The 13,238-nt window shown below is 33.3% G+C and overlaps 2 protein-coding genes across 2 annotated transcripts; both read left to right on the top strand.

The window, feature by feature from the left end:
• LOC109334708 (disease resistance protein RGA2-like) lies at positions 284-10,140 on the top strand. Its single transcript, XM_019570612.1, has 2 exons — positions 284-2,566; positions 10,046-10,140. The coding sequence occupies exon 1, from the start codon at positions 342-344 to the stop codon at positions 2,511-2,513; it is 2,172 nt and encodes a 723-aa protein (XP_019426157.1). The 5' UTR covers positions 284-341; the 3' UTR covers positions 2,514-2,566; positions 10,046-10,140.
• LOC109334707 (disease resistance protein RGA2-like) lies at positions 7,413-10,140 on the top strand. The gene has a single exon (XM_019570611.1). The coding sequence runs from the start codon at positions 7,430-7,432 to the stop codon at positions 9,941-9,943; it is 2,514 nt and encodes an 837-aa protein (XP_019426156.1). The 5' UTR covers positions 7,413-7,429; the 3' UTR covers positions 9,944-10,140.

Raw genomic sequence — 13,238 nt, 5'->3', positions numbered from 1 at the left:
ATAGCAAAGATTGATTCTTATCATATTTATCAAGCTTCTCTAGATATTGGTGTCTACAACGATCTTCAATCTTTCAAAGAATCTCTATTATCCATGAAATATTGGGTTCCGAAGGTTGACCTTGAGAAACAACAGGAGTATTCAATGTCAGAACTTCTGCAGCAGATCAAAGTTGTCTTATATGATGCTGAAAACGTGGTGGATGAATTTCAGTATGAAATATTGCAAAATGAAGTGGCCAATTCTCATGTTATTAACTCCATAACCAAGGTAGCTCGTTTCTTCTCAACTTCTAATAAGGAGTATTAAACTTTGATAGATGTTGCAGTATTAAACTTGGAATGGGTAATTATTGTCCTCCAATGATGAGTATTGTTGATACACAAGAGGACCAAAGGAAGAGAAGCATTAAAAGCTCAGATTACACTATTCCTGATGTGATGATAGGAAGGGAAGAAGATAAAGAAATAATCATCAAACTTTTGATGCATCAGAATCCTTGTGGTTATGATCATCAAAGTCTCACAGTTATCCCTATTGTGGGGATGGGAGGGTTGGGTAAGACCACACTTGCACAATCTGTGTTCATTGATCAGAGGATAGATCAATCATTCTCATGCAAAATATGGGTGTCTGTTACTGATGGCTTTAACATTAAACAAGTTATTGCTCAAATAATTCAGTGCATTACAGGTACACTAGTAGAAGTGGAGGAGCAACAGATAAATCAACTTAGAGATATACTTCCAAAACAGAAATTCCTACTTGTCTTGGACGATGTATGGAATGAGTTCTGGAATTTAATATCAACATGTATAAAAGGAAGTCAAATCTTAGTCACTACACGTAGTCATTCAATTGCTTCCATGATGGGCACCATTCGCTCTCATGCTTTAAAGGGCCTTTCTATGGAAGATTCATTGTCTCTATTTCAAAAATATGCATTTAAAGAAGGAGAAGAGATAAAGTTTCCGGATTTGATAAAGGTTGGGAGAGGAATCGTGAACAAATGTGGAGGGGTTCCTTTCGCAATAAGATCAATGGGGAGTATGCTATTTTCAAAATATGACATAAAACTTTGGGAATTAATTAGAGATGGGGAGTTTTGGCATTTTGCAGGAGCTAAATTCATTTTACATTCACTCAGATTAAGTTATCTTCACATGCCATCTCATTTGAAGCAATGTTTTGAATTATTCTCCCTTTATCCAGATGATTTTGTATTTCACAGTTCTGAAGTAGCTTCGCTTTGGGCAGCACTAGGTCTCCTTCCATCACCAAACAAAGATGAAACTTTGATAGATGTTGCAAATCAATGTTTGCTCAAACTAATGTCAAGATGCTTTCTTCATAACTTTTTCAACTTTGGCACTTCATATTATTTTCAAGTGCATGATTTGGTGAATGCTCTTGCTCGGTCTATTGTAAAAGATGAGTGCTGCATGGTAAGTCCCAACATCCAATATGTACCTAAGAATGTTCAACATCTATCGTTTGCTAAAGATGATTTGCTTGATAAATATTTCACCCCAAACTCTCTTATGGTAAGAACCATACTATTTCCTATTGAAGGAGTGGGAGCAAGCAGCGAAGCTTTCTTGAATACGTGTGTGTCAAGATATAGGTACTTGCGGATTTTAGACTTAAGTGATTCTACATACGAGACTTTGCCCTCGTCCATTGGTAAGTTCAGGCATTTAAGGTTTCTCAGCCTTGAGCGGAATGAAAAAATTAAGAGAGTCCCTGATTCTATTTGCAAGCTCTACAATTTGCAGGTCTTGAATCTTGTTGGGTGCACAAAGCTTGAAAATTTTCCCAAAGGATTAAGAAACCTGATTAGTCTCCGACAATTAGGCATAACCACAAAGGAAACTGTTTTACCTGAGAATGACATTGCCAACCTGAAGTCTCTTGAAATTCTAAATATTGAGTCTTGTGAGAATCTCGAGTCTCTTTTTATAGGGATAAAACTTCTCACTCTTAGAACATTGACAGTTACTAAATGTGAGAGTTTAAAGTCTTTGTCTCTTGATATTAACCATTTCCCTCAATTAGAGACTTTGTTAGTTGATAATTGTGGCTATTTGGAATTGATAAAGGGACCTGATGATCAAAGCTCCAATTTACGTTTAAAAGCTATTCGCCTTCATTCTTTGCCTCAATTGTTGACCTTGCCTTCTTGGTTACAAGAATCCACAAACACATTACTATCCTTGTTAATTGTAGATTGCAAGAACCTTGAGGTGCTTCCTGAATGGCTATCAACTTTTAGTTCTTTGGGATCATTTGGTATGACAAATTGTCCAAAGTTGACGTTTCTTCCGAATGATATCCATCGCCTCACCGCCCTTGGATATTTAAGAATTGAAGGTTGTCCAAAATTATGCAGAAAATGCCAACCACAAGTTGGAGAGTATTGGCCCAAAATATCTCACATCAATCAGATTTTCATTGATGAACCAGAAGATCTAAAGGAAGACGCAGAGGAAGAAAGGTTGGAGGTAGAGCAGTAAAAAAAGGAAAGCTTTCATAACTTGGATAAGTTTTGAAGTGCTTCTGTTTTTGGGTTCAAATAATATAGATTGTTATTCTTAAGTAATTTCTCTATGTTTCTGAATTATCTTTGTGATGTTTATGCTAGCTCACTGGATATTGCTCTTTGTTCTTAAACTCTACCTTAAGTTTTGTGCTTGAAAAATAAATTTGGTATTAAAGGAAGAGCATTTCAAGATTTGTGTTTGTTTTGTCTAATGTGATTATGATAATTTTTCTTTGATTCAGATGTGCATCCATATGATGTTCTAATTGTAGTTTAAACATTCTAACTCAGCATAACATTTATTGAAATTTGTTTCAAATTACATAGTTTTAGAAGTTAGAACCATAGGCTTTGTTTGAATTGGTGGTAAGAGATGTTATGCAGTGGAATTCCCCTCCCTCCCCCAACTTAGGTGGAATGGGATGGAATGTAATGGCTTAAGAAAAAATATATAATTCTATGTCATTTTATTTCATACCATTCACTATTCCATACAATGGAATAATAAGTTCACACCATTTCATTCTAAATATCCAAACAGTGTGGTATGAAAACTAACCTCATACCATTGCATTCTATTAGATCTCATGCTTTCCCATTTAGATTTCTGTCCCAGCAGAGTATGCATAGCAGCTTACTGCAACAGTTGTGGTTATGTAGTGCATATTAGTTATTACCATCAATAATCTTCATTATTGGTGCAACTTTTTCAAGAATTGAGATAGCACTACATTAGATTCAGTGACCAATGCTGTGTGTTTCTTAAGCTATTGCAAAAACATGCCAAGTACAAGTAGTGAAGGTAAAATTGGAAAGAATGTGTTCATAATGCTCCTGTTTCTGTATAGTTCATGTTACTCTCTTAGAACTTAAGGACATGAGGAACCCAAAAGATTAGTCTATTAATGGGAGAGCCTCATGACTTAAATATTACATTGAGTTTGTTATGATACTCAATGTGGAAATCGTAACATTGCCGCCCTCTTTAAGGACCGGCGTCCACAACGATTTTACCCTATCGACACTGACTCGATGGTAGCCCTTTTTCTTTTTGGTGACTTTACTCACTTATCAGTATTCAGTAATATACCTTAATTCAGCCTATAAGTAGTCATTTCTATGACACGACTCAATGAAAGACACCAATTATTAAGGACTTAAGCACATGAGGAGAGTCCAACCCAAAAGACTAGTCTATTAGGTGGGAGAGCCTCATGGCTTAAGTACTACATTGAGTTTGTTATGCTACCCAATGTGACACTCCTACCATACTCATGCATTAACAGTTTTTGTTATCCACTCTTTATAGTTTCACCATTGAAGATGTTTCATTGCTAATTTATATTTATACAGCATATTGTCCACTGATGTAGTTGAGGAAAACAGGTGACAGATTAAAAGCTAGCATGACTTTGATTGTGACTATGCTTAAATGTTTGATTTATTTGAGATAATAACATGTCATGCACAACTTGAAAAAACAAATAGCATTATACACTAGCAATACTAATTTGATTTGAGCTGTTGAAAAAAGAAAGTGACAATGGTTTCCAACATTATCCATACTAATGATTTTGTATGTGTTCTGGACTGGACTTGGTGTAAAATTATGATATTAAATTAAACTGAATTCAAAGTTGAATATGCCTTTATTAAATAACACAGTTTGGACAGAAGAGAGAGTGTATAAGGTGGTGGAGCTTTGTTATAAATTGAAAGCACTAAATCAAATTCAAGTTATTGTTGTTTTTGGGTTAAGGATTTATGCAAGTGGAGAGGACCATCTTTAGCTTCCTCCAAGGACTTTCACACAGTCATAATGTCATGGTGATGCAGACACTCAATTCCAAATTGTTTGTTCTAAGGTTTGTAGAATGACTATGATCTCCTTACTTTGGCATTTTGTATAATAATTAAGGGTGGATAACTTATAGCACACTTTGTTTTAATTTGGTTCTGCGTGCCTCCATTCTTTGCCACAATTGTTGACTTTGCCTTGGTTACAAGAATCCACAAACATATTACTATCCTTGTTAATTGTAGATTGCAAAAACCTTGAGGTGCTTTCTGAATGGCTATCAACTTTTAGTTCTCTGGGATCATTTGGTATGATAATTGTCCAAAGTTGACGTTTCTTCCGAATGATATCTATCGCCTCACCGCCCTTGGATATTTAAGAATTGAAGGTTGTCCAAAATTATGCAGAAAATGCCAACCGCAAGTTGGAGAATATTGACCCAAAATATCTCACATCAATCAGATTTTCATTGATGAACCAGAAGATATAAGGAAGACGAAAAGGAAGATCAATAGGAAAAAGGAAAGCTTGAACAACACTGAAGTTTACAAGTTTTTTTTGTTTCCATAATGCAGATTTTTGTTCTTGAAGACCTTTGTTTATGTTTTTGAATTATGTCTGCCATGTTTATGTTAGTTCATTGGAAATTGCTCTTTGGTAATCTCATGTACCCAATAGATAGCACTCCAATAGATTCAATGATTAATGTTGTGCGTTTCTTGAGCTATTGCAAACAGTAGGACAAGTAAATTTACAAAAAAAAATAGCAAGTCAGAATCTTGTAAAATGGCCATAAACCAATGGCACATTTCAAAAACCAAACAATAATCTGAAGTTGTCACAATTTGGTTGTAAAATTATTGTATAAAATAATCAATTTACATAGATAAACCAGTTCATTTCTTTTCCAAAATCATACTATTTGTGAGGATTGGAACAATGATTAAGTGCACCAACAGGCTAGCCACAATCTCACGTATCATCTAAGTGTGGAATAGACCTATGCTAAGAATGAGTTATAACTTGGAAAAATAGCACTAGTGTAGACACAGAAGTTAAAATTAGAACATGACCTGTGGTCAAAATAATTCAAGGGCAGAGTTATGATCCTTTTACTTTTAAGAGCTCATGGTATACTACTGATTCTTTAATCCAAACCAGAAATATGAATATACATCTATATATTCATTCATCTCAAAGTGAAAAAGATTACTCACAAGGATGAATGAAGACAGTAAGCAAGTTCAGCTCCATTAAAGGAGGACATGAAGTCAAATTTCTGAAGCAAATTTTGTGTGGAGATCAAAGAGCTCTAATGCTTCTACAATCCCATTGGCAGTTCAAATAACTTGAACATGTAAAAATACTGCATAATCTCACAAAACTGTAGTTAATATATTGGTGCTCCACCAAATGTTTTCAAACAGTTGGATGTCCTCACAAGTTGTCAAGCAATAATGAGAAATTAGAAACCAACCTTCAATCTGGTTTTGGTTAATTATGTAACCAACTTTGTGATTATACCAGGCACAGATTTCATATTTGAAGGTTATTTATTCTAAAATCTTGAGTTAGTTGAAACTCTGAGCTGCTTTGCACCCAAACACTTGGAAGTTTTGAAAGGCTGCTAAGCATTGATGGTAGATCAACCAAATTATTGCTATGCATATTCATGGAAACTAGAGAGGAAGACATGCCCCCAAATGGGTCAATAGAGGATAAAGGATTAAATGTTGGTGACATCCAAGAACGAATAAGAGAAGGAAAAACATGAGATGATAATCCTTCATAATCACAAAAGGATATATATCCGATGCTTTTCAATCTTACTATTGAAAAGGGAACTTGTTTAAGTGGATCAATAGTACATAAGTGACTAATTTACTAAGACATTAACTATCACTCATATCGAGGTGTTTAAGTGGATCAATAGTTTTAAATAGTATAAAATAAAGAATCAAGTGTAAACTGATAGTGAGTGTAAAGTTCAACCTCAACTAACTTTACCAATTATAAATTACATTTTAAGTGTTTGTGCAAAAATAACAAAAGACCCAAATCATATTGAGTTTAAAACAGTAAACATAAATTGAACAATTCTTGGTGCACACAATAAACTTATTTTTCTATACTTGTTTGTGAAATCAAATATGTATTTATACTCCTATTTATCTGTTTAGCATCTATTTGACTGTTTAAGATTTTTTTTCCACACATCAGTTTGACCCCGTATGTAACATGTAAGCTAGAAAAAAATGTATGTACTGATAGTGTATGAATTTTATAAACTATCAACATCAATTATATTTAATTATTTTTAACTTTCTAAAAAAATAATACAAATTAATAATAAATGATGTATATAAATTTTAACATTAATAATACATATATATTACACTCAATTAAAAACCTATAATAAAATGGGTAAATATAATTGTATTTTTTCCACATTTAAATTGTCTATAGGAGATACAAAGTGAAAGTAATAAACCAACTTATTTTCTACACTACAAGCAAATTATCATTAGAAGAAAGTGTTCCTTACAAATCTTATATACCCGTGATTAAAACTAAATACTTAAAAAAATGTTGTCATCCTAAAGAGTTTTTTTTAAAGTAGTTAACGTCCTAAACGCTATTATGTTGGAGGAAATAATTAAAATAAAATTTGTATAATAAAATGTGATTTTATTAGAATAAATTACTTGTGGTGCTGCCATGACCATGTGGAACACTGCAAGCCTTTGCAAGGTTTGGCTTATGGAGGTTTTAGCTTCCACAGAGAAATTGGTCTCTGATAGTTTGTTTGGGAGTTGGATTTTGGAGGAAAAGAAAAAAAAAAGATAATAGTTATCTCACAAATATATTTCATAGCTTTTGAGTCTTTTATTTCCCTCCAAAATCAAACTCCAAAATTAACCCTAAAGAAATGAGTAAATGAGTTAAGTTTGAAGGCTTTGGGGGTGAGAGAATTAGAAATTTTTAGTTTATTTACAAAGAGGATAATTTTGATCATTTTTTAGGCAGACATCACTAACGTGTTCTTCATAAAATGAAGTTGACTTGTCCATAATCCTATCTTGTTCATTCCCATGGCTGAATCAACCCGCTACCTCATTGCTAACTCACTCATAGCAAAAATTGATTCTTCTCATATTTATCAATCCTCTCTAGATATTGGTGTCTACAACAATCTTCAATCTTTTAGAGAGTCTCTGTTATCCATCAAAGCTTGGCTTTTGGTGGTTGACCTTGAGAACGAACAACTCTATTCAACAGAGTTATTTCTGAGGGAACTCAAACATATCTTACATGATGCTCAAAATGTGCTGGATGAATTTGAGTATGAAATTTTGCGAAATCAAGTGCTCAATGCTAATGTTAACTCCATAACCAAGGTACTTCGCTTCTTCTCAACTTCCAAACAGTTTCTTTTCGGAATTAAGATGGCTAAACAAATTAAAGAACTAGACCAGAGATTATACCGTTATAAACGTCTAAACTATAGGTATGGTCTTCGAATGAAGAGGTTTACAAGCTCAGAGTATAGTATTCCTCATGTGATAATAGGAAGGGAGGAAGATAAAGAAATAATCATCAAACTTTTGATGCATCAAAATCCTTGTGGTGATGAACATCAAAGTCTCTCAATTATCCCCATTGTGGGGAAGGAAGGGTTGGGTAAGACCATACTTGCACACTCTGTGTTCATTGATCAGAGGATAGATCAATTATTCTCATGCAAAATATGGGTGTCTTTTTATGATGACTTTAACATTCAGCTAGTGATAGATAAAATAATTCAGCGTGTTCCAGGTTCACTAGAAGAAACTCAGGAGCATAAGATAAATCAACTAAGAAATAAACTTGCAACTCAAAAGTTCCTACTTGTCTTAGACGATGTATGGGATGAGGATCCTCTCAAATGGGACGAGTTGAGGAATTTTCTATCATCAGGTATGGAAGGAAGTAAAATCTTAGTCACTACACGAAGACATTCAATTGCTTCCATGATGGGAACCATTCCCTCTCATACTTTAAAGGTGCTTTCTATGGAAGATTCATGTTCTCTATTTGAAAAAATTGCATTTCAAGGAGAAGAGAAAAAGTTTCCGGATTTGATGAAGTTTGGGAGAGAAATCGTGAACAAATGTGGAGGGGTTCCTTTGGCGATAATATCAATGGGGCGTAAGCTATTTTCAGAATGTGAGATAGATGACTGGGAATTTACAAGAGATCGTAAGCTTGGAGATTTTCCAGGAGATAATTTCATTTTACCTACACTCAGATTAAGCTATCTTCACATGCCATCCCATTTGAAGCAATGTTTTGAATTCTTCTCCCTTTATCCAGATGATTTTGTATTTCACAGTTCTGAAGTAGCTTCGCTTTGGGCAGCACTAGGTCTCCTTCCATCACCAAACAAAGATGAAACTTTGATAGATGTTGCAAATCAATGTTTGCTCAAACTAATGTCAAGATGCTTTCTTCATAACTTTTTCAACTTTGGCACTTCATATTATTTTCAAGTAAAAGATTTGGTGAATGCTCTTGCTCGGACTATTGCAAAATATGAGTACCACATGGTAAATTCCAACGTCCAAAATGTACCTGAGAATGTCCAACATCTATCTTTTGCTGAAAATGCATTGCTTGGTAAATTTTTCACCCCAAACTCTGTTGTGGTAAGAACCATACTATTTCCTATTGAAGGAGTGGGAGCAAGCAGCGAAGCTTTCTTGAATACGTGTGTGTCAAGATATAGGTACTTGCGGATTTTAGACTTAAGTGATTCTACATACGAGACTTTGCCCTTGTCCATTGGTAAGATGAAACATTTAAGGTTTCTTAGCCTTGAGCGGAATAGAAAAATTAAGAGAGTCCCTGATTCTATTTGTAAAATCTACAATTTGCAAGTCTTGAATCTTGTTGGGTGCACAAAGCTTGAAAATTTGCCCAAAGGATTAAGAAACCTGACCAGTCTCCGACAATTGGGGATAACCACAAAGGAAGCTATTTTACCTGAGAATGACATTGCCAATCTGAAGTCTCTTGAAATTCTAAATATTGAATCTTGTGAGAATCTCGAGTCTCTTTTTATAGAGATAAAACTTCCTACTCTTAGAACATTGACAGTTACTAAATGTGAGACTTTAAAGTCTTTGCCTCTTGATATTAACCATTTCCCTCGATTAGAGACTTTGTTAGTTGATAATTGTGGCTATTTGGAATTGACAAAGGGACCTGATGATCAAAGCTCCAATTTGCGTTTAAAAGCTATTCACCTTCATTATTTGCCACAATTGTTGACCTTGCCTTGTTGGTTACAAGAATCCACAAACACATTACTATCCTTGTTAATTGTAGATTGCAAGAACTTTGAGGTGCTTCCTGAATGGATATCAACTTTGAGTTTTCTAGGATCATTTGGTATGATAAATTGTCCAAAGTTGATGTTTCTTCCGAATGATATACATCGCCTCACTGCTCTTGGATATTTAAGAATTGAAGGTTGTCCAGAATTATGTAGAAAATGTCAATCACAAGTTGGAGAGTATTGGCCCAAAATATCTGACATCAATCAGATTTTCATTGATGAACTATAAGATCTATAGGAAGACAAAGAGAAAGAATAGTTGGAGGGAGAGCAGTAAACAAGAGGAAAGCTTTAATATCTTGGATTAATTTTAAAGGGCTTCTGTTTTTAGGTTCCCATAATGTAGATTGTTGTTCTTAAATACTTTCTCTATGTTTCTGAATTATATTTGTGATGTTTATGCTAGCTCACTAGATATTGCTCTTTGTTCTTAAACTCTACCTTTAGTTTTGTTTTTGAAAAGTAAATTTGGTGGTAAGGGATGTTAATATTTGTAAGAAAACTCCACTTTTAATAACTTGGACATGTTGTTTTTGACATACTGCCCTACTTTTTGGGTTATATTAATATTAATGAATAATTAAAAATACCACCAAAGCTTTCTTACAAATCAAAAGTATGGCATTATGTGAAATGTTTGATTCATATAATGACAATTGTTGGGAGGAACAAATACATTTTTGCTTATACTATTGCACCAAATTTTTTTGATGAAGTATTAGTTTCTACATTCTTATTGCCCTTGAATATTTAAGAATTGAAAGTTGTCCAGAATTATATAAAAAATACCAACAATAAGTTGGAGAGTATTGACTCAAAATATTTCATATCAATTAAATTTTCATTGATGAACCATAATATCTAAAGGTAGACGGAGAGGAAGAATAGTTGGAGGGAGAACACTAAAAAAAGAAAGCTTAAATCACTTCCAAAATAGAATCAGATTGTTGTTCTTGAAGACTTTTATTTATGTTTTTTAATTATGTCTATCATGTTTATATTAGTTCACTAGAAATTACTCTTTAGTAATTTCATGTACCTCTGTTTGCATTTTAGATCCTCTTGTAGCTTTTTATTTTCAGAAATTTAGGATAACATTCCAATATACTCAGTGATTAATGTTGTATGTTTCTTAAGCTATTGCAAACAGCATGACTAGTAAATTTACAACAACAAAAATAAAAATAAAATAGCAATTTAGGTTCGCAGTCAATTATATGTGGTAATGTTAAGAATTCAAAATAAAAAATAATTGAATATAGTAATATATGATAATGATCAGGACGATCATGTCTTAACCATAACAATAAATGTTTATAAAGAAGTTTTCCAAAACCTAACATATATTTTCTTCATATTTCATACTCAATTATGAGTGTAATACATACTAAATTAATATATGTTTTCAATTTTTTATGTATTTCATTTTTATGAGGTTAAATGCAACCTAATCCATACATAATAGTCTATTTGCATTTATGTAACAATTATTGTACATATATAATAATCAATTTTAAACACATCATCTACTAAGGTTAAACTTCATGATCTTAAAATAAACAATATCATTTATTTAAAGTAATTTACATCAACTCTAACAATACTCTCTCATTTAATATATAACTCAGAAAAAAGTGCTTCTAAAAAAAAGTAAGAAAACAATGAAATTGTGAAATCAATGCCATAATTATCAATCAACAACTAGGGGTCACCAAGGAATAATGAGACCCTCAAACAAAAATACAAAACAGTAAGGACCCTAGTTTTTAGCCACCTTTATTGACAAAAAATTGAAATAGTTTGATGCATCAAATACAACTGGAAAATGGATGTGATTGGAATTGGACCATACACCTAAAGACATGACTCCATTATCCCCACCTTGTACCAATTACATGTGTATGAATCATATAATAATTATATATAAACATTTACATGTGTATGAATCATAGTTTAAAATTTTAAAACTGTACTAGTTGTTGTGTTATTACACAATCAAACACATGCTTCTAATGTCATATACACATACGCTATCCTATAAATTATTATTACATAACTTATAGGCCATCAAGTATACTCCTTCTAATGGTCCCATGATATCACTTGATAGAAAGAAGGTAAATATTAATTATATAATTAGAAAAAAACTCTTCATTAAAACTAAATATATAAAACAAAAATATTGACATCCTGAATAGTGTTTTTAAGTAATTAACTAATTACGGTCCTACATATTGGTATGTCTGGGAAATAATTAAAATAAAATTTGTGTAATAAATGGACTTCTATTATGATATTTTATACTGATACCTCCTAATATTTAGTAAAAACAAATAATCACTCTACTTTTAAAACTACAAAATCAACACTAATTTATATATATTATTACTTTCTCAATATATTACACATTTACACTAATTGCCTCCTCTGTAACTAAGGAAGGTGAGAGTCTAATTAGACCTCACCTTAATGTGAGTGTAATATTTTATTTTAAGTATATATGAGTGGTAAGTGTAATTAAAGTTAAATAGATATAAGTATCAATCACATATCTTGTTTTTGTTTGAGAAAATATATGTATTGAAGGTATAAGAATTTTTTACATTTATCACAATATATTAGGGGTGAATATGACCCGATCATACCCGCTCAACCAATCTGTTCATATCATGATTGAGTCTGAAATCAAGAGTCTAGCTCTCCAAACTTGTAGTGCAACTTCCCGTATCGCCATCAAATGGAACATGCCGCCTAGCCACCTATTGCTAGGAAATCTTTCGATATATTGGAACATCTACACAAAAGTTTATCAACAATCATCTTCTTCAATATTAAGTCAAACTGAACCTTGGAGCTTCCTTAATTAATGTCTATGTCACATCCTTGTATCCAAGCCAATGTCCATGTCACACATCTGCATCTCTACCAATGCTCGTGTTACAACTTGCATCAAAGTCAATGCACATGTCACACCCTACATCAAAGTCAGTCATCGCCCTTGTGCTTTTGCGGATCTGCTAACAATTAATATCTTTCATTATGACGTCTCACACACGCCATTATGATATTCTCTTTCTCATCTCCAATGAGAACATTCTCTCAACATCTAGAGAGATATTGTCAGCATCTAACTCAACATCTCTGTCTCTATCTTCATCTTGATCCTAACCTAATACATAAACTTATGGGGTTCTGGATCAACACATATATCGCCCACACCACAATTCTGTCATGTTTCCTTCTCCTTCAACTCATCTAATTTATCCTCACACAATATATTTGATAGACCTTGTCCAGCCAACAAGTTCTTCACCCTCTCTAGCCATTATCTAGCGCCTGGATTAAGAGCCATCTACCAATTGGCTCTGATACCAATTGTTAGTGCAACAGAAGCGATCGTTGCGCAGCGTTGGCCACAAGCAATCAAATAATATGCATAAGAGTAAATAGAAGAGAAGAAACAAGAGAATTTGTTAACGGAGTTCGGCCAATTGTGTCTACGTCCCCGGGAGCGCTGAGCGGCT

Source organism: Lupinus angustifolius, chromosome LG19 (assembly GCF_001865875.1).
Source record: "Lupinus angustifolius cultivar Tanjil chromosome LG19, LupAngTanjil_v1.0, whole genome shotgun sequence".
NCBI classification, from domain to species: domain Eukaryota; kingdom Viridiplantae; phylum Streptophyta; class Magnoliopsida; order Fabales; family Fabaceae; genus Lupinus; species Lupinus angustifolius.
Note: the sequence above shows the minus strand (reverse complement) of the source record. Positions and strands in the feature narration are given on the sequence as shown.

What these genes read in the sequence shown, in the direction of transcription:
- LOC109334708 (XM_019570612.1), top strand. Translation starts at nt 342, where the DNA reads ATGGGTAATTATTGTCCTCCAATGATGAGTATTGTTGATACACAAGAG.
- LOC109334707 (XM_019570611.1), top strand. Translation starts at nt 7,430, where the DNA reads ATGGCTGAATCAACCCGCTACCTCATTGCTAACTCACTCATAGCAAAA.